General features: G+C 54.1%; 1 protein-coding gene and 1 long non-coding RNA gene across 4 annotated transcripts in view; one reads left to right on the top strand and one right to left on the bottom strand.

Moving 5' to 3' along the window:
• LOC125115022 (uncharacterized) overlaps nt 1–4,115 on the bottom strand; it is a 92,500-nt gene extending 88,385 nt beyond the window's left edge. Inside the window, exon 1 of the long non-coding RNA XR_007131961.1 lies at nt 3,952–4,115. This is a non-coding gene — a long non-coding RNA (uncharacterized LOC125115022). The remainder of the gene's footprint in view (nt 1–3,951) is intronic.
• PIRT (phosphoinositide interacting regulator of transient receptor potential channels) lies at nt 866–13,447 on the top strand. 3 transcript variants are annotated; one of them, XM_047758741.1, is made up of 2 exons: nt 866–944; nt 10,241–13,447. In XM_047758741.1, the coding sequence occupies exon 2, from the start codon at nt 10,392–10,394 to the stop codon at nt 10,797–10,799; it is 408 nt and encodes a 135-aa protein (XP_047614697.1). In that variant the 5' UTR covers nt 866–944; nt 10,241–10,391; the 3' UTR covers nt 10,800–13,447. The 3 variants fall into 3 exon arrangements, with proteins under 3 accessions (XP_047614697.1, XP_047614695.1, XP_047614694.1); XM_047758739.1 differs by having other exon boundaries at nt 866–998; nt 10,247–13,447; XM_047758738.1 differs by having other exon boundaries at nt 866–998.
• Nucleotides 13,448–21,459: the final 8,012 nt, after the last annotated feature.

The following is a 21,459-nucleotide window of genomic DNA, read 5'->3' as shown; positions in this document are numbered from 1 at the left end:
TCACTCCTGGGAGAGCCCCCCTTACAGGCCAGCAGAAGCCCCTCAGGCACTGTTCCGATAGCAGGAACCTGAGACCTCGCTGGCCTCACGGCACACTCCCTCCAGTCTGGAGACTGGGCAACTCCACACCTGACACCAGCCTCCAGAGCTCCTCGGTAACTGGTCATAGAGGTGGAAGCCCACCCGCCAGGGCAGTGCTCTTCCTCCTGCCCTTCCTCTCACCTTGATAAGCAACGAGCAACGGCACAGGGCAGGGCCGGGAAGGAAGGGGTGGGCACATGGCCTCACCCCCAGTGCGCAGATGTCTGGGCCTGGGGCCGGGAGACCCTGTGTGCTCACTGGACATCTGGCTGTGGGTTCCTGGCCTTTGCCACACGGGGTGCCCACCCATCGGCCTTGGGAAGCCCCCGAGGTAGCCCTGCCGTCTCGGAACCGAGGATGTGAAGCGAGTCTACACGTGCCCTCTCCAGTGTCCAGAACAAACGGGGCTCCCAGGTTGCACCGCCAAGGCCTGCGCTGGACACAGCAGGTGCAGTCACTGAGTGACCCGTTTTGGGGGACCATCACCACCACCATCACCATCACACATGCCACCGACCCCGGGATCCCAGGTCTCCCAGTTTCTGAGCCTGGGGCAGGAAAACCCGCCTAATGCACCTCTCACCAAAACGCGAAGACGGGCTGCAGGGAAAGCCTCATTAATTTTTCATAAGATTCATCTAATAGGGGCTGAGCAGAGCTGAGATAAAGCCCTCTCACAAGTGCCTGTGCCAGCAGCCCGCAAAGGGTTAACCCATTAGCCCACATCCTGGTGAGCTCATCCCCGCGGAGCCTGCTCAGTGGCTGGGATCCGCTGCACACGGGCTCCTGGATGGGGCCAGGGAGCCTTCCTCTGGCTGGGATGAAGAACTTGAGCAGAAACTCATTGCCGGCTTCCTCCCAGGGTGAGCTGTGCGCCATCCCCAGGTCCCCCATCACCCCTGGGGACGTCGAGGACAGTGAGTAAGGAGGGGTCTGTCCCCTCTGCCCTTCCCTCCCTTTCCCTGGAGGAATGAGCTGCTTTTCACTTTGCTCTAGAGTGTGTCGAGTCTGCGAACTGGAGTTGGGAGGCAAACCTGCCCAGTCTGCAAAGAGGAGGGGTCTGTGCCTTCGGAGGGCTGGGGGTGAGCCAGCCGTAGGGGCCTGTGGGGGCTGCCCACTGAGAATCACGCCTCAGCCCTGCTGTACAGCATCGAGCCTTCACCCATCAGCTATGGGCAGAAAGGGCTGGGCAGGGACCACCCTCCACAGAGGCAGGAACCAAAAAGCCAGCTGGCCAAGTGCAGGCCATCCTCGGATCCCAGAGTGCTGGGCGGGACCTCAGACCTAGACAGCCCTCCAGGGCCTCTCATCTGAGAGCTCGGTGTCTGCGGATCCACCTCTCTGGGCAGCAGGTGTAGCAGGTACCCAGGGCAGGTGCCAGGAAAACAGGTCTCAGCACGTGGGCTGGGGCAGGCTCCATGTTATAAAGGGGAAACAGGGCAGGCATGTAAACACATGGACAAAACATGCAGGGCAGACGCGTGCCGTGGGGACCACACACCCGGGATGTCACCTGAGCTACTCTGCCCCCCTGTTGCTGGGAAGGGCCTGGACGCTGCTGCATGGCGTGGAGGGGAGGTGAGCGGCCCTGTCTAGGTGGAGTCTGACTTTTGGAGAACATCCCTTCCTAAAGCACTGTGAGCAGGCGACAGACAGCGGCCGTGCCCTGGAGACAGCGGGGGCCGTTCAACAATGCTCTGGCCTCTGCTTTATCAGCTCAGGCACTAGGCGCCACTCGCGTTATCAGAGGGCTGGGGTCACCAAGTGAATGTCGTGTTGGGGGGAGGCCATCGACTCGCAGGGACAGCTGGGTGGGGCATCGTAGGGATGCCAGTGGGGAAAGAGCACGGGGGCCTCCACGTCTCAGGAGTTCCAAACGCAAACCCATGCTTGGGTCTTTTTCAGGAATACTCCTTCGTGTTATTATCCTCACTTGCATTTTGCCACCTGACCCCGCCCCCCCTGCCAGACCATCCCTCTGGGCTGCCCTCCTGGCTGTGAGCCCTGTGCTCTCTCTCCCCTGCTTCCGGTTCTGGCAATTCCCAGAATAGTCCAGCTCCTATCAGGAGGTGAAGCTTGGGAAGGGGCAGTTAACTCCAGCCCCAAGCACAGTGGGGCCGCTTATACCATCAGGGTTGCCAGATACATTACAAAGATGCCAGTTTTGCATTTGCATCTCTCATAAACGACAAATGTGTCTTTGGTATAACGACATCCCAGGGAGTATCTGGAACAATCTTACAAAAAAGGAGTGTCGTTGCTTATCGGAAATGCAAATGTAACTTAGTCGTTTTATTGGCTAAATCTGACAACCTATTAACGGGACGGTGCTAAGTAACGGGAAAAGGTAGGCTCCATCCTTGAGCAAGCACCGAGCAGTATAAAGACCAGGACTGGGGCTCAGGCAGCTCTGAGGCTCAGTTTCCTCATCTGTAAAATGGGAAGGATCATTTGTACCATCTAGTAGAGCTATTAAAAGAGACACTCCAGGTGAAGGAGGTGCCAGGTAGCAGGCATTGTGTGCTCCCCTTGGATGCTGGTGGTGGTGGCTTTGTGGCCACTCTGTCACAGGCCTCTTGCTACTCCGCTGGTGGCAGCTCAGGGCCCTCAGCTTCAGCCCCCACGTCCTCAGCAGCTCCACCCAGCGGTGCCAGGCCTTCTGTTCACAGCCACTGTCCCCATTTCAAATGTCCTCCCACTCACTGTTTCCTCAGTGTGCAAAGGGCAGGAAATCATCCCAAAACTCAAAATCATCCCAAAAAGGGCAGGATAGACCCGAACTAGGGTCTGAGCCAGACAAGCTTCAAAATCCCCCTTTTCCTTTTCTTCTCTTTGGCTGCACCCGCAGCATATAGAAGTTCCTGGGCCAGGGATGGAACTCGAACCACAGCAGCAACCCGAGCTGCAGCAGTGACAATGCAGGATCCTTAACCCAGTGAGCCACAAGGGAACTCCCCAAATTCCCCTTTCCTATCCAGCTGCTGAGTTACTCTGGGCAAGTCACTTAATCTCTTTGATCCTCAGTTTCCTCCCCTGCAAAATGGGGTAACTACTGTCCCTTTCTCAGCAACTTGTTGGATGAAACGAGGCAATGCAGACAAAGCCCGAAGCATGGTTCCCAACCCACAATGAGTCTGAGAAACAGCAGTTCTGGCTATTGCACAAAAAATGCCAACCCTTTCCCGCCACACACTGGATGCTGCTTCTCTTTGGAGAAGCTGCCTGGAGTTCCGTGGAGAATTCAGGAAGGCCAGCCAGCAGAAGGCAACCAGTCTAGGCAAGGTGTCCATCCATCAGAGACTGGGAAGGGGAAGCAGTCCTCAGGGCTGCCTCTCGTGCCCCCTAGTTAGGCAGCCCCCCTCTGACCTCCCTAAGAACAAAGGGGATGGCTGACAGTCGGATGAGGAGGAACTGCAGCGATGACCTGACGGTGCAATGCTGAAGCTTCCTGCCGCAGCTGCCCTGTTTACTGAAGCATTTAAGGAACGACTGCCCAGTCCTGAGCAAGGCACTCAGCCACCTGCCGGAGCACATAGGAAGCTGAGGAGGAGGCCCCAGGCCCAGCCCAGCCAGGAGCCGGGGAGGGAACAAAGAGCTCCCAGCCTGGTAAGGACAGACACGCATCTGGTCACCTCCAGGGCAATGACCCACTTATTTCACTTGCAACTGCGTCCCATTAAGTGGTGCATTTCAGACACTCGAGAATCTACTGGAGGAAAAGTATTTGGCCCTTATTATCCTTGACACTCACTGTTGCCAGCCAGCTCGCAAGATCCTCACAGCCCTCCCCACCACACCCTGGGAGACAAACATGAGTGCGTGAGAAAAAGCCAGAAAGTTCCCTCCCTCTTATCTGAGACACCGCTTTACCTCATGTGTCAGGGGCCACTGAGCCAGGAAAGGCGAGCGCCTGGAGCTCCTTGGTGTCTTAGTTGCGTCTGTACCTCCACCTGGCAGAGAGTGGCCCTCAGGGGCTGCTCTGAGAGTGTTTGCTGCAGGATTGGTGAGCGCTGGGAGCTGAGCACTGCGCAGCAACCTGGGAAACACAAGGTCAAAGGCCAAAGGTTGAAAAGATACCTGCAGGCAGGGTCTCCAAATACTTGGCCAATCACAAACACCAGACAAATAGGGAGACCAGCTCTCACAAGACTAAGAGACAGTCCCTTCTGGATTCACTTGTTTGGCCAACCAAACGCAGTCTTTGCTTTGTCCAGGGCCTCCTGGCTCCCTGAAAATCTGTTTTCCTGCAAGAGATGGTGTCTTCCTGAAGATAAGGTGAAAACAGTGAAATTATTGTTCTCTCTCCACTCTCTCTCCCTCCCTCCCTCTCTCTTCTCCACTTCCGCCTCCATCTCCATCCCTAATCTCCACCTCCACCTATCCTCTCTACCTCCATCTCTCATCTCTACCTCTCATCTCCATCTCCCATCTTCACCTCCATCTCCAATCTCCGTCTCTCATCTCCACCTCCATCTCTCATCTCCATCCCCATCTCCACCTCCATCTCTCATCTCCATCTCCAATCTCCATCTCTCATCCTCACCTCCATCCCTCATCTCCACCTCCATCTCTCATCTCCATCTCTCATCTCCACTTCCATCTCTCATCTCCAATCTCCATCTCTCATCCTCACCTCCATCTCTCATCTCCATCTCTCATCTTCACCTCCGTCTCTCATCTCCACCTCCATATCCATCTCTCATCTCCATCTCTCTTCCTCACCTTCATCTCTCATCTTACCTCCATCTCTCATCTCCACCTCCAATTCTCTTATCTACCTCCATCTCTCATCTTCGCCTTCAACTTCTGTCCCCAAACCCCGATTTCTCCAAGAAGCACCTTCTCTTCCTTTCAAGATCTCCTCTTCCTCACAACCAGCCCACAGTGCTTCCCCTAAGAGCCAGGTGACTCTCTCACCTCACAGACTTCCCTTTAATATCCCTGACCTATTCTGGGGTCACTTGGCCCCTGGCCCCTCCTTTTCTGGGGTAGTGTGTTTCCTGCCTATACCCCTATCCTAAATCCTCATGTACTCTCACACAGCTTCAGCCATTATCAACATTCTGCTATTCCTGGTTTAACTATAATTTCACCTGCTCCCCAGTCTGACCCACCTGGTGGGTAAGATTAATTAATAATCTTAATTATTATTAAGATTTTTACAGTTCTCTTTTGCAGGTTATGACTCACACACATGGCAATGCATGAATCTTAGTGTACCATATTGACAAAGGGATCCCCAATAACACACACCAATAACAAGTGCTAGAATAGTTCCATCCACCCCAGAAAATCCCAGTTAGTTCCTCCCCACCTCTGCAACCACTGTTTTGAGATTTTTCACCTTAGATTAACTCATAGAAGGTTCTAGAATGTCATATAAATGGAAACATACACTCTATGTACTCATTTGTATCTGACTTCTTTCACCCACCCTGTCTATGAGACTCATCCATGCTGTGTGTGTATCAGAAGTGTGTTCCTTTGTATTGTTTCATAGTATTTTACTGTGTGAATATACAAAATGTGTTTATCTTTGCTCTGTCTGTTCACGGACATTTGGGTCATTTCCTGGTTTGGGCTATAATGAACAAAAAGCTTCTGTGAATATTCTTAGATAAGTCTTTGGTGAACATAGGTTTTCGTTTATCTCGGACAAATAAATATCTAGGAGTGGAGCTGCTGGCTCAAAGGGAAAGGGTATGTTTAACTTTGTAAGAAATGACTGCGCCTTTCTGCAAAGTGGCTGTTCCATTTTACATCCCACCGCCAGTGCCCGAGAGCTCTGGCTGGTCCCCTTTCCCCCAGACACCTGGTGCTGCGAAAGGTTCCAAGTTTCGCCGTTCTAGGGAGTGTGTGGCTGTATCGACCTCCTTGTGGTTTTAATCTGCATTTTCCTATTGAATTTTCATCTCAAGCCCTTTTTCATGGGTTTCTTCTTCATTTATTTGTCTTGCTTTGTAGTGAGTCTGTCGAAATCTTTTGCCCGTTTTTCAAAGGGGGCTGTTTGTGTTGTGATTAATTACATGCAGTAGTTCTTTATACATTTCAGATATGAATCTTTTGACAAATAGGTATTTTGCTAAAATTTTTCCCAGTCCATAGCTTACTTATTCATTTTCTTCCTGGTAGCTTTTAATGAGCAGGAGTTTTAAATGATGATGAAACTAATTTATTGATTTTTTTTTTCCTTCCTTGGTTACTGCCTTCTCCATCCTAAGAAATTCTACCAACATCCAGGTCACTAAGATAGTCTCCTTTATCTTCTCCCAAGAGCTTAATGGTTTTAACTTTTATGCTCGGGTTATATGATCCATCTTGAATTCACTGTTTGTAGATGGTACGAGGTGGGGCCAAGTTTCGTTTTTGTCCGTATGAATATTCAGGTCTTCCAGCACCATTTGTGCAATGATTTTCCTTTCCCCGTGGAATTGTTTTGGTGTCTTTGTCAAAAATCAGTTGTCTTCAGTTATTGTTTGGCTGGCCGGGCTGGTCACTAGGGATAGTGGTTTGTCTTCCTGGAAGGGCTGGTTTCCGGGGCTGGTGACTGCAGATCACATGTTCTTGGGCTGGTTGCTACAGGTTGAGGGTCAGAGTGTTATTTTTATACATGGCCTGGCCGTTGTCCATTTGTATACTGAATTCCTCATTTGCTAAAACAGTTGCAAGCAACATAAAAGTAGCGAGAGTAATGTAATAAATCCAGACATCCATCACCTGGATTTAATAACCTTCAGCATTTTGTCCTATTTGATCTGGAGCTGGATGTTTTCATGTGAGTCGTGGCATCACAACATTCCACCCCCGTGTGTTGTTTCAAGATGGAGCTCCATATGGATAAAGACATTTTCTTCTGTGTCCCCAACACCATACAAATTCTAAATCCTTAGTGTCATCTACAATCCAAATCCAAACTTCCCTGAAATAATCCTGAAATCTCCTTGTACAATTGGTTTCTTCTAGTCAGAATCTCGAGGAGGAACCCATTGCATTTAATTATATTTTAAAATTAGCTGTATGTAAACATGTTATTAATCTTTAACCTGCCTGCAGAAAAGTAATCACATCATAGTTTAGAGCTTGAATAGTACACACCCATATAACCGGCTGGAGCCAGGGAGTCAGAGTCTGGCAGCACCCCAAAGTCTCCATCATGCCCCACCCCAGTCACCACCCCCACCAAAGGCAAGCGCCCTCCTAACCTTTAATGGCACAGACTGTCTTACGTGGTTTTGAGTTTGTGTAAATGTCCAGCTTCTCTTGGTCAGTGTCCTGCTTGGGCGCCTGCAGGTCCAGGCATGAGGTTCATTCTTTCCTCCTCAGGGCTGTGTCCCAGACCCGTGTCCCCTCATGGTGCCAGTCGGCAGCCTGTCCCCCGCCCCCAGTGCTGAGCTATAAATACCTCTCCACCCACGACATCTGCCTCCCACACGCTGAGCGTGGCCTCCCGGGGAGAAGGACCCCATTTCCCCTCTCAAGTTGCCGCTCTGGGGGCTGAGCCAACATTCAAACTCGGGTGAGTCCAGCAGGTCCTTTGCCCCAGGCCTTCGGCTGTCTCCTCCTTGGGGCTTAGTCCTTGGCCACCTCTGAGGTGCTGGGGACATTAAAACAAGGCGCGTGCATTCATTTTGTTAGGTTTCTAAAGCAAACGGCCACAGATGCAGCCACTTGAAACAGTGGACGTTTGTTCTCTCACCAGCGAAAAAAATCAAGGTGTGGTCCAAGTTGGTTCCCGGAGGCGCCGACAGGGTTTCGGGATCCACAGGGAAGCGGAGACACCTGTGAGCCTGGACTTACGAAAGCCCCAAAGTCTTCACAAGCAGAGACCCACATATCCTCCCTTGGGATGAGCATACATGAATGTGAATGTCCATATTCTTTTTTCGTTTATTTTTCTAGGGCTGCGCCCACGGCATATGGAGCTTCCCAGGCTAGGGGGCGAATCAGAGCTGCGGCTGCCAGCCTACACCACTGCTACAGCAACGCTGGATCCGAGCCACTTCTGTGACCTACACCACAGCTCACGGCAGTGCCGGATCCTTCACCCACTGAGCGAGGCCAGGGATCGAACCGGCGTCTTCATGGATAGTAATCAGGTTCGTTACCACCGAGCCAAAACAGGAACTCCTGGACGCCCATATTCTGAAAGCGCGGGGATTCCCAATCCCATTTCCTCCCAGGAGACGGGGGAGGGTCTGCAACCGCTTGTTTTGCAGAGTGGGACCTCGCGTCCAGAGGTCCGGCCTCAGCTGCTGCGAGGCGTGGAGGGGGCAGGGGTGGAGGAAACTAGTTTGACATGAACACTGCAGGAAGCCGCGAAGGAGGCGGCACTCGCTCAAGGGCCCTGAACGTGCAGCCGAGTCTTGATGACGAGGAGGTGGCAGGTTCCAGAGCTGGGCTCGCTCGGGAGCACCCGCTTCACCCACCATCGACCTTTCACCCAGGGGCTGATAGCTTTGCAAAAATGCAGCCCTTCCCCCTGACTCTCACCCCAGGCGGGGTGGAGAGGGAGAACCCGCTGTGGCCGGAATCAGTAGCCCACTTTCTCAGTCAGCTTGTTGCTGTGGAAGGAATCCCTCTCGTCCCCCTCACGGAGAGGGGTGTTAGTAAAGGGCCTGAGGTGGCCCAGCAGGAAACACAAAAGAAGAGGAAGAACCTGGGGTCCTGGGAGGAGGGGCTGAGGGGAAGCCAAGGACCAAAGAGCAGAGAGGGGCCGGGGAGGGCGCTGCCTGTGGAAAGGTACCCCAGCAGGCAGGCAGGGGTCCCCCAGAGCTTGTGGATTCAGGATCCAGGAGGACAGAGCGGCCAGCACCATCCCAAAGAGCAGCGACCGCTGACCTTACTGCTGGGGAGCCACCGGGTCCCCAGGAAGAAGTGAGACTGCATAAGCGGCTTTGGAAAATGACGGATGGAAAGGAGGGGGGGCGGGGGCGGAAAGGGAAAGGGAAGCAGGGGCAGAGAGGAATGTGTTTATCTACTCATGCATTGGATTAAAGACCCACGAACCCCCAGGGAGCAGAGCACTGTCCTAGAGCCCTTACAGGCAAGTCAAAGGTGAATCCGGAAGATGCCCTCCAGGAAGGGCAGCTGGGCTCTCCCCCCTCCCCTCCCACCCAAAGAACAAAAAGTGTCCAGCATCAGAAATTCCTTTCCTAACGCCTTGTTGTAAACACATAAGCACTGGCACGCAAACCCGGGTTTCTGACCGCGGAGCGAGAGGTGTTAGGGCCACCCTGAAAGAACCAGCCCCCACGGCTCTCTCTGGCAAAGAAGTATTTCGCAGGTGGGCGGTGCCTCTCAGCAGCTCTGAAATTGCTCCGCACAAGGGACCAGGTACCTCCCCAGTGCGGGGACCGGGGATGGGTGAGCTCTGGAGACCGGTGGGTGCGCAGACGGGCTCTGGATGGGAAATCAGAACAGGCAGCGGGCACCTCTCCAGGCCTCAGAGGGGGAAGGTGGAACTTGGACTCGATGCCATTCACGTGAGGCGGGGGGAGGCGGCATTTGGCTACTAGAAGGTCACACTCTAGTGTGACCACAGAGATATCACCGTCTGTGTAAACCCCAGGCTGCACGAACCGGTTCTCCACATGTGGCAGCCAGATGTTTCGAGAGCAAGAATCCTTGCCTCGTGATGGGCTGCCTGGCCTTCTCATCTGTGAAATAGTGTCTCATCGTGAGGTTTCAGTCTGATGAAGGAAGTGTTAAGTGCGGTGTCCGGTGTGTGTGCACACACGCACTTAGGCGGAAGGGATCGCCAGTCACCACTCCAGCAGGCAACGGCACCACTGGTGGAGTACCTGCAACACGCCAGACATCGTCCCACGGCTTTCCATGTCTTAGCTCCTTTAACCCTTTTGAAAACCCTATAAGTAGTATTCCTGTCCCCGTTTTATAGAGCAGAAAACTGAGGCACAGAGCATTAAGTGACCCGCTCAAGATCACATAGCTAGATAGTGGTCGAGTCTGAAAACAAGATGCTATTTTATAAACTGTAGCTTTTTTTTTTTTTTTTTTTTAGGGCACCAGCGATCCCAGGTTTAATAAAAGCAGTTGAGTAGGTTAATTAGAGTGATATAAGCCTCTCACCAAAAAAAAAAAAAAAATACCAGCTTGAGTGGTTTCTTATTTATGTGGATCTCACATGACTGTCTTTTAGCTTCAGCACAAGACCCCTGAGCCGCCCTCCACTGAGAGGCACGCTGGAGACGGAGGTCGAGAACAGGAAGGGGGTGTGAGGACTCCCCTGGCCTGGCCCTCGCTTCTAGCTGGTGCGGGTACCGGGTGTCCAGCCCCCAGGAGCCGTGACGATGGAGGATGTCCCCAAGGCTGTGGAGGTTGACGAGAAGTCTCCAGAATCCAAGGACCTGCTGCCCAGCCAGACGGCCAGCTCGCTGTGCATCAGCTCCAGAAGCGAGTCTGTCTGGACCACCGCCCCCAGGAGTAGCTGGGAGACCTACCGCAAGCCCGCCGTCATCACGTCTGTGGGCGGCGCCATCCTCCTCTTCGGCGTGGCCCTCACCTGCTTGGCCTACACCCTGACACTGGGTAACAAGAGCCTGGAGGTCCTGAAGATGACAGGGCCTGCCTTCCTGTCTCTGGGACTCATGATGCTGGTGTGCGGGCTGGTGTGGGTGCCCATCATCAAAAAGAAACAGAAGCAGAGACAGAAGTCAGTCTTCTTCCAGAGCCTCAAGTCCTTCTTTCTGAATCGCTAATGGTGGCCTCCCCCTCTGGCCTCCCACCCGCCCTCTAACCTCAACCAGGAGAAGATCTGATGGCCAACGTCCAACGTCCAACGTCCCCGGCTCCCTGGGGGGTGGGGTTTGCCATAAAACTGATGCAGGCAAGCCCTCTTCCTGGCCCCCTGGGAAAGAGCGAGCTCCCTCCGTGCCGCGGGGGGACACCGCTGGACGATCTCATTTAGTCTCTCTGTTCGCACCGATGCTTCCCCAGATCCTGGCCGCCATCGCCATTCAGGGCTCTTGCCTGGGCCTGTGCAGCTGGGTGGCCCTCATCCGATGCTCTCTGCCAAGTGCTATGCATGATGGGAAATTCCCTGGGCTGGGCGCTGCCCGGAGAAGAATCTCCTGTTTACGTATCTGAGTGCCTGAGCTCAATTCTGCATTTGCTTCCTTCTAGAACCCACACTGACCAACAGAGGTCCTTCATGGAGGGAAAGAAGCTCTGACCACCGGGTTCGCGCTCCCTGTGGGCAAGACTTGCATTTCAAGAGAGCAGACAATTCACAGTATCAAACATTCCAAGGAGTGAGCAGTGAAGGGGCCGGGGGAAGAAACACTTCCTGGAAGGTACATTTACCCTGGAGTCAACTCGAGAAGGTGCTTAACTCTCAGTTGTACAGCACTCACCCAGAGACAGTGGGGTGCGCGGGGGTGTCGGTCTCCCCCTGACCTCCTAACTCCTTCCCCGTGAATACTCTCCCCTCTAAACTTGACACTTAGCAGAGGACAAGTGCCCATTGCCACAGCTCCCTCTTTCCCCGGCCCCTGCCTCTACCCCATGATTCCAGAAGAGCCAGATGGAGAGCAGCTGTGGAGGGCCGGAGAAGCTTCTCCCTCCCTCACCGCCTCGCAGAGTCAACACCAAGACCCAGGTCTGCACCTGAGTGTCTGAGGTCTCCAGAGATGGGGGTTACTTGAGAAAATCCCACTTCTGCTCCCCCCGCCTCCGCCCACCAACAGGCAAATATTCGGTGAGGACCTGCTCTGGGCCAGGCCCCAGGGGACAGGGATGAACGCCAGATGCTGCCTGCGCTCCCCTTCCTTCCACAATGAGCGACACAGCCAGGCCCACAGGTAGCAGGAACACCCGGGGAGGGGGACATGGAGGGGCAGCTGCCGCAGCCTTGGGCAAAAACAAAGGGAGTGCTGGAGTCTGTGCCACCCAACAGAACCCAAGGAAAGAGGCGAGCTGGCCAGAGGGAAGAAGAGTGGGCAGGCAGGAACCACCGGAGCAGCGCTGGGGCGGGAGGGAGCAGGATAACGTCAGGGAACTGCCGTCAGTCACCTGAGTCCTCTCTCTCGGCTCTGCTTCCCCAAGTGCCTTAGTGCTGCTTCTCAGGCTCCTCCAGGGCCTCCAGGGGTCTGTGGCAGAGACTGGAAGGGGGTTTCCAGAGAGCCCACCAGGCAGAGAGCCCCCGTGAGGGAAGTGCTCTGCAAACCTCGGGCTTCCTGCAGCCCCCAAAGGCTCTCGGGTGACAGACCAGGAGGCTACTGTGAGAAAGCTGGCCAGGCTGCCCAGTGCAGAGCATCTGATAAGGAGGGGAAGGTGTGAGCTGACTCTCGGCTCCTCGCCTTCTGCCCCTGCCCCACTCACCACGACGCCACTATGGCAACCTCTCGCTCTAACCGGCCTCCAGGTAGCTCCATCCTTGAAGGTGACTCCACACCTGGAGTCAGAGCTGCATCTTGTTCCCTCTGCATCATGGGAAACTCCATGGAGGAAAGCACCAGTGACATGGGGACACCCCCTGCCCCACCCATCTAAGGACCCAGAGTCTGTCTGGGGAGCCTGTGGCCTTTCAGCGTCACCCAGAATGATTGTGTCTCTCATTCAGACAGCGTGGCCATGTCCTCTAGCCCACCTGTCCCCTGCACCCAGGCGGTCAGGACCAATTATGGGGCCGTTGCAAGCCCTGTGCCATGCACCTGTAGTTCCAGTGCCTCAAGTGACCAGGCTTACAGACTGTTTTCTTTTCTTTGGCATGAACGCAGATTCGGCTTCAGCCCTGCAATGTCACTCTCACACCCTGGATGCTTTCTTACCGGGAAGCAGACAGGGAGGACTCCCAGCTGGCTCCCCAGGAACCCACACTCCCGCATCCCAGTTCCTCTGCCCACAAGCTTGGCATCTGGGCACAGCTGTGGGAGGAGGGCCCAGGCAGCCACTGGTACCACGTGTGTCTCGGTGGAGCACAGTCTGGGGCCGACTTGACTCTAGCAGGCGTCCAGGGGCTGGGCTCACCTTGGGAGTCCCCAGCAGTCTTGCCCACGTCCCCTGCTCCCTATGCTAGTTCCTCAGACAGAAAGATGAGGAGAGGTCCCCCAGTGCATCATTCACCCCCTCTGGGGGCCCCATGGGAATGGGGACCAAGGCACAGGCTGGGGTCACGGTGAGGGGCTTCCGCCAAAGACCATCGCCACACAGAAGCCTGAGGAGCAGGCCCAGCCCAGGTCAGATGCAGTGTTTCTGGGGAAGAGCATCCCCAGCACGACTCCTCTCGTGCCCCTGGACGGGAGGTCGTGACTGGCCCCCGTGCGTCCCGCTAACTGGATCGTTATCCCACCCAGAGCTGTTCTGTTTAATCTGAGCGCTAAGCGAAGCAACGGGATGTTGAACCATATTCTGTTTAACAGTGTCTGCTGTGTTTTCATTCTGTCCCATCAAGAATTCCAGACTCCACCGCTAATTTATTCCCCTAAAAGGACCCCCTCGCCTTGGAGCATCCCCGCACGCCCTTCCCCAAAAGTGCCCTATGGGAGAGAGGGGACAGTGTGGGTCTCATGCGCGGTTCCCTGGGCACCTCCAGGAGCTGATGGCCCTACTGTGAGATGCTACAGAGCACCAGCTCCTGACTCTTTCCCTCCCCACAAGCCCAGTATGAGGCCAGAAAAGAGATATAGAGAAAAAACATTTCCGAAAGAACCCGTGGTCTGGGGCGAGGCAGGCAGCCCCAGGAACCCAGGAGAGCAAGATCAAGAAGGGATGGCAGCCCCAGGACCTCGGTGGCCCCTTCTCCCTTCGGGGCCCTTCTTCCCTCCCCTGGCCCGGGCTCCTCCACGCCCTCTCCTACCTGGCTCCCCACCAGACTCACCGTGTCCTTGACTTGCCGCCTGCTCCAGCCCACCCGGGCCCCAAAGGAGAAAGACAGGATGGTTCTGGGTCTGGACTAGCCACCCTCCTTGGACTCCTGCCCTGAGGCAGAGCCACGACGCGCCCTTCCCGCCTATCCGCCACACCCATCCCTTTGTCACTATCTCCATCCCTTAGAGATCAGAGGTCCCCAGAAAAATAAAACTCAGAGCCCCAAATGTGTCTGATGTTAAATAGTGCAAGAGAATTGCCTGGGCACGCACTTGGTCGAGTTTCTGGGTAACACCAACTGGGGCCCTGGGGGCTTTGCGGGGAGGAGGAGGGCAGGGGAGGGAACGGGAAGAGGGGGGATAAGTGGCAGCTGGCAAGGAGCTCCTGCTGTGGTGTCTGAAGAGCAGAGGAAGCCCCGGGAGCTGATCCAGGCACCCAAGTAACTCACTTATCCTTCCCAAACCCCATTGGAGGTACCACTGCCACCCTCTCCCTCTCACAGATACGCCAGACACGGGAACACGGAGCAGGGACATCAAACCACGACGGAGCTCACAGGGGCCACACCAGTGACCCCCACCCAGTTCCTTCTCCCAAGGCTCTGAGGGGCAGCAGAAGGCACGAGGGGCGTTGTACAGAGCTGGGGTCAGCAGACAGGCGGGGCACAAAGCAATCAGGGGCCCGGAATGCCAACCGAAAATGCAGCCAGGCGCTGGAGGTGGGGGCGAGGAAGAAGCTGGCATCCTAAACACCAGGCACCATGCTCAGGAAGATCACAAGGGGGGCAGGAGGGTCAGAGGCAGGAATGGGGTCCCTCACCGCAGGGTGGTCTGTCAGAGTGGGTGGCCTTGGCAGAGGGAGCCTTCATCCCAGAGGCCAGGCTCCTCTGGGGACCAGCAGGAGCATTTGGAACCAGCTGCCTCTGGAGTGAACTGGCCTTGAGAATGGAAGCCATTGCCAAGGACAGCAGAGCAGAAAGTCAGACGAGCTGGCCAACACTGATGACACCCAGGGAGCTACTGGACTGCCCGGCGGCTCTTACCGGAGACCCATATAAAATCGTATCTTACTTCAATCACCATGTGGGGGTCCGTTACTTGCAGCCAAATAGAATTCCAATGTCCACAAGTGACAAGCCTGGGGAAAGCATTCTTTTCTTCCTCGAAGCCTGAACACTATGCGATGAGAGCCCGAACCCATGTATTTAGAAGAAAGACTATCACAAATGAATTCCAAATCAGTGCAGTGTGTTTGTCCTCCACCCACAGGAGTCTCTAAGTCCCTAAGGAGAGAGAAGGGAGGGAAAAGCCAGCGAAGCATCTCAATGGGCCCGGACTTCCTGCCCTCTGACCTCTGAGGCGGCAGGGACCTCCCCCAGACTGGGCATCGGAGTGGGGGTCGGGAAGGGTGGGGTTCACACAGGGTGCCTGTCAGACTCTGTGATCTGTCAGGCTGTCCCCCCAACTCTAAGAGCTGAGGCAGGGTGGGTGGGAGAGGGTGGTAGGTGTATAGAGGATTCTATAAAATGAGAACCGGAGTTCCCTGGTGGCCTAGCAGTTAAGGATCTTGTCATTGCTGTGGTGCGGGTTCAAGCTCTGGCCCAGGAACTGCCACATGATAGAGGTGAGGTCAAAACAAAACGAGACAACACTAGAGCCATGAATAGGAAGAAACACCTAGCCTCAGTTTTCCTTTTCCCAGGTTTCAATCTCTGCAACTGTCAAAATGAAAGTATCCTAAATTCACAAACATAGAGGATTCCGTACTGGTTATTAGCACAGACTCCAGAGACCACCTACCTGGGCCCACATCCCAGCTGGTCTTGCCAGGTCTTTGACCCTGGACAACTTACCTGATTTCTGTGTGCCTCCATCTGTGTGTGGGGGTGGTGGTAGTGGTAATTAATTTACTTTTAATTAAATTAAGGCAACACTGACTTATAACATTATATACATTCCATGTGTGCAACCTTGTATTTCTATCTCTGTATACACTACAGCTGAGTGAGCACCAAAAATTTAGTTGATCTCCAAACAGTTGGTCTCCTTCATCCATTTTTCTATCCTCACCCACTTCTGCTCTGGCAGCCACAACTGTGTTCTCCGTATCCGTGCGTTTGTTTTGCTTTGGTTTGGTTTGTTCATTTATTTTGTTTTGTTCACTTGTTTATGAGTTTTTTATTTCCCACATGAGAGAAATAATTCTCTACTTACTTTTCTCTTTCTGACTTTTCTTCAATTAGCATAATACCTTCAAGGTCCATCCATGTTGTCAAAAATGGTAAGACTTCCTTTTTCATGACTTAGTAGTATTCCACTGTGTGTGTATGTGTGTATATATACATATATATACACACACATATATACACATACACACACACACACACACACCACGTTTTCTTTTATCCATTCATTCACTGACGGGCACTTAGGTTGTCTCCATATCTTGGTTATTGTAAATAATGACATGATGAACAGCAGGGTGTAGCTAACTTTTTGCATTAGTGTTTTTGCCTACACTGCCATCTTTACAACTGCAAACAGTTTCATAAAACTCTTCCTGATCATTAAGTGGAATAACCCACATAAGGCTTTTATGTATTAAGCCCTGAATATTAGTTAGTATTAATGTTTACCAGACTACACAAAGCAGTATATTCTCCTGAATGGTTTTACATAAGGAAAGAATGCAAGTCTATACAACAGGTGTGAGTTAATAGGAAAAAGAGAATTGTACTCTGCACTGTGCTGTCTGGCAAATGGGGGCTTAATGCCAACCAGCAGTTTCATCTCATCTTTTTGACTCCCCTCCCCCTCTGCCTCACAATCAGTCCCAATCAGTCATCAAGGCCTAGAATCTCTATCTCCTCAATATCTCCCAAGGATGGTCATTTGTCTTGAGGCCAAGATAAATCACTGTCCAGAAAAATGTATGTTTCCCTTCTTCGTGAGGAGTGAGGTAGCTGTCCCAGCAGGTCCCCAAGTCCCAGGGCCCCCCGTGTCCAGGTGTGACCACGAGACAGGCTCACAGGAGCAGAAGTGGCACGTGACTCTGCCGGGCTGCACCTTGCAGGCAGGGGGCCTGTTCTCCTCCAGGCCTGTGTGGAGACGCCAGCATGGGCCAGGAGCCTGAGTCTGGGCCATTGAGGGAAGTGATGGACTGAATGCCTGTGTGTCTCCAAAATTCATGTGTCGACCCCTAAACCCCAGTGTGACAGTATTTGGAGGTGGGGCCTTTGGCAGGTAATTAGTTCAGATGAGGTCATGAGGGTGGACCCTCCTAACGGGGTTAGTGCCCTTATAAGAAGAAGAAGAAACAGGAGATATTTCTCTCTCTCCCTCCCTACCCCCCACCCCCCGCCACTGCCCCCACCATGTACCCAGGAAAGGCCATATGAGCACACGGCGAGAGGCGGTCATCTGCAAACCAGGAACTGAATCTGCAGCACCTTGATCTTGGACCCCCCACCCCCCCCAGTCTCCAGAACTGTGAGAAGTAAGTATCTGCAGTTTTGTTTGTTTGTTTGTTTGTTTGTTTTTTGTCTTTTTGCTATTTCTTGGGCCGATCCCGCGGCATATGGAGGTTCCCAGGCTAGGGGTCCAATCAGAGCTGTAGCCACTGGCCTATACCAGAGCCACAGCAACACGGGATCCGAGCCGCGTCTGCAACCTACACCACAGCTCACGGCAACGCCGGATCGTTAACCCACTGAGCAAGGGCAGGGACCGAACCCGTAACCTCATGGTTCCTAGTCGGATTCGTCAACCACTGCGCCACCACGGGAACTCCTGTATCTGTAGTTTTTAAGCCACCGTCTATGATATTTTGTTATAGCAGCCTGAGTGACTGTGACAGTAAGGAAAGCTCCAGGAAGACCAGGGCATCCCATGGGACTAGTCTATAAATTAGAAATAAACATCTGTTTTCTTTACCTACTGAAATGTCAGGGTTTGCTTGTTGCAGCAGTTAGCACTGCCCACTGGCAGATTCTCCTTGTCACCACTTCCACTGGAGCCAGTGTAACCCTTCTGATTACTCTACCAGCAAACTCACTTCCCCACTTGCCTTGATCTCTGAGCCATTCTGCATCCTTCACCAGGATGACCTTTTTTCCGAATGCAGAATCTCAGCGAGCATCTTCCTTCCGTATCATCTCTCGGCAGAGGCTGAGCTCCCCGCTTGCCTTCTGAGGCCTCATCTCCTCCTACCCCTCCCCAAGCCAAGCTCACGCCCACGGGATGTCTGTCAGATCCTCAGCCGCACCTTGCTCCTGTCATCTCCTCTTTGCTCAGTGCTGTCTCTCTGCCTGGAGGGTTCTCCCTCTCCCCGCATCTCAGGATGTCTGGCTCCCTCTCACTCCCTCTTCTTTTTTCCCATCACACCTTCTCCTGCCACCAAACTGCTTAGATCCCATGTCACAACGGCCCAAGTCAAATCCAGCTTGAAAAGCAACCACTTATCTAGTAAGAAGCACTTGTAGTCACGGAGAAATCAGAGGGTCTGGCACTAAACCAACCTGAGTTCAAAATCTGATTCCACAATCAAAGGTCTATACTCTGTGGCTTATGGCACCTCTATCTCTGATTTCCAGTTGTGTGTGAGGATGATAATTACCCCATCAGGTCCTTATCAGGATTAAATAAGGCAACAGAAAGTGCTGACATGGCACAGCCACAGAGTAGGTGTTCAGTAAAAGGCAGTTATCCCGATCTTTGTCACAAGAAGAGAGGATTTCAGACTAGGAACTTAATGCAGGAATTTCCAAATCCTTGATTAGACTAGACTCGTGCTTGAGCTTGTAAAGCCCTACAAGCGTCCAGGTGGGATTGAGGCATCTGATTTTAAACCAAGAAACACAGCATTTCTGCAACCAAGTGCAGGACTCTCCCTGTAGAATGATTGTAATGATCAGGAAACCTCTTCCCAGACGAATTCACATGTGCACATTTTCACTTAGAATCCATGTAAGAACCTCATCAAATCCAGGTAAGAACCCCAACTCTGAGGACAGGTGCCAAACACTCCACAGGTGCCCACTCACTGGGAGAAGGAAGAAAATCTCCAGGTAATTGCTCCTCCCAGGGGAGAGGGCATGTTCCGGCCCCGGACTGTGCGGAGGAGCCAGACTAGGTAGTGGTGCCAAGGTGTGTGCCCCACGGTCAAGGTCAGAGCAGCTGCTTTCAGGTTCAGCCCAACAAAAGGATGAAAGGGAGCGAGGCTGGTTCCAGGTGAGAAGAGCCGGGCTGGGGTGGGTGTGGCCGCCGGAGGCCAGATGGGCTGCTGGAGCCTGAACTGGGGGGAGGAAGGGGAGGCAGGACCAGGGATGGGCGTGGGGATGGCTCGAGAAGCCTTTTCCCACATGGGCGGGTCTGAAAAGGCAACCTTGTTCCATCCATCCATCCAACAAATACCTCCTGAGCACCTCAGGAAGGCTGCCAGGGCGCCCAGGCACAGGAGGTGAACAAAACAGACAAAAAGTCCTGCTTTCTGGATCTTTCCCCCGTGGAGGCAGGCAGGCCGTAACGAGGACAGCGACACATGGCCAAGGTGGTGCCAGAGGGTGAGGAGGACGGTGAAGTCAGGAGACAGGGGAGGGGGCGGTGTGGACGCCCCTGCGGGGAGGACGTCTCTGCTGAGACCCGAAGGAGAAAACGGAGCCGCTGCCTGGCGAGGGTCTGGAGCAGCCGCTTCCGGCCGAGGGAGGAGGTGTGGGCGTGGACGTGCCTGCCCTGGCTCCTCTCCCCAGCGTCCCTCTGGCCTCCCCACTGTGGTGGGACATCCACACCGACCCCGTCCTGAAGAGGACTTGGTGAGGACACCACGTGCCACCTTGTGGGCTGGTGGCTTTCATTCTGCTTGTCCTGCTACTCCAGCCGCCCCTTCATCGCACAGAGCCTTTCGCGCACCTGTTTCCTCCTGTTCCCATTTGGCCTCCGTCCCTCTGGGCTGGACAGGGCCTCCCCCAAACACCCCCTGCCAACACCCCACACCAGCCGGCGCTGCTGAAAACCATGCTGAGCTCCGGACAACCCATCCCAACCTGGATGGTCCTGGCATCTCCGCGGGGCTCTCCCTCGACTCGCACACAGCCCGAGTCAAAAGAAATTCACTGTGTTCCCCACACCATCGCCTCCAAATCCAGCCCCAGGTCCCCTCTGTCAGCGACAGGTAACACCACCAATCAACCCAGACCACTGGGCCAGCCTCCTCCTCTGCAACCTCTGCGTCCAGTCTGTCTCCTGAACACCTGGCACAATCCTCCCACTTTCCATCCCCAGAATCCCTGGGGTGGGCCACCAGCCTTGGGCTTGTCCTGCTCCAATCCATTCTCTGTTTATTTTAGCCAGTGCATCTCTCTAAGAGGCATGTGCGATCCTGCCGCCACTCATCGTCCTGCCCCTGAATCGCCAGCTGCTCTCATCCCATAGCAAGAGGGAGTTCCTGCTCCTGCACTCAGCACAGGCCCCCCCTGGCGAGCGCCACTCTACCCCAGCTTCCCCACACCCCCACCACTCCCCCTTCACCCCAGACCTACCCTGGAGAACAACCTGGCACATCATGCCTCTGCATCTTTCCACATGCTCTGTCCTGCACCTGCTCTAGGTGATGCTCTTCTTCTGTCTAGCTGACTCCTAGCTCAAGTACCACCTCTTCCAGGAAGTCTTCCTTGAAAGCACCCTGTGGTTGTGTCCTGCCACAGGCCCCACTGATTCTCTCTGCCTTACAGTTAGTGTGTCCTCTCACTAAGAGCTCTGTGCTCCACAGTGTTTGGTAAGTGAATTCATGCTGAGAGTCTGTCCTTAAAACCACCGCGTGTGGGAGTAATAAGGGTCGATAGTACAGCTCTCATTTCTCAGCAAAGAAACTGAGAATCAGAGGCACTTAGGGACGTGCCCAAGGTTATAAACAACCATGTAAGAAGGAAAATGGACCCAGGAGAAAGTCTGCTCCAACCTCCACCCTCACCCCAGCCCCAGCCCCATCCTCCTTCCTTCTCCAGAGTACAAGCAAAGTGCGGCTGGGCGAGGACAGAGCTCCTGGGGCCTGAGATGCCACAGTTCCTTGTGGGCTGAGGAGAGCAGGTCCCAGAGAACTCAGTGCAAGGCCGGGTGCTCTGAGCTCTGCCCAGGGCCTCGTCCAGATGCCCAGGGAAACTGAGGATCAGCTGCTGGCTGGGTGGGAAGCAGCTGCTCCGTAGATGCTGCCATAGGTGGGTCTGAGCAAAGGCCCCGGTGCCCTTCTGCTCCCCTGTTCCCCAGCTTCCTCCTTGAGGAACTGTCTGTCTGCTCTTAGGCAGTATCACTGGGGAAGAGCCCGGTGGCTGCTCAGAGCCCACAGGCACCGGTGTAGCATAAGCCTCAGGGGTGAACACTGGTCCCTCAGCTAAGAGGGGGGAGATTTGGGCTGGAAGCTGGGTCTCTAGATCCTAAGGCCACAGCACCCTCTCTGGAGGCCCAGGGCACTCGGGAGAGTCAGTCTGGACCTGACCAAAGACAGAAGGTCCAGGCCTTTCAAGAGACAGATGGTACTGTCTGATGTGGTAGCCATACC

The sequence above is a fragment of the Phacochoerus africanus genome, chromosome 14 (genome assembly GCF_016906955.1).
Source record: "Phacochoerus africanus isolate WHEZ1 chromosome 14, ROS_Pafr_v1, whole genome shotgun sequence".
Lineage (NCBI taxonomy): Eukaryota > Metazoa > Chordata > Mammalia > Artiodactyla > Suidae > Phacochoerus > Phacochoerus africanus.
Note: the sequence above shows the minus strand (reverse complement) of the source record. Positions and strands in the feature narration are given on the sequence as shown.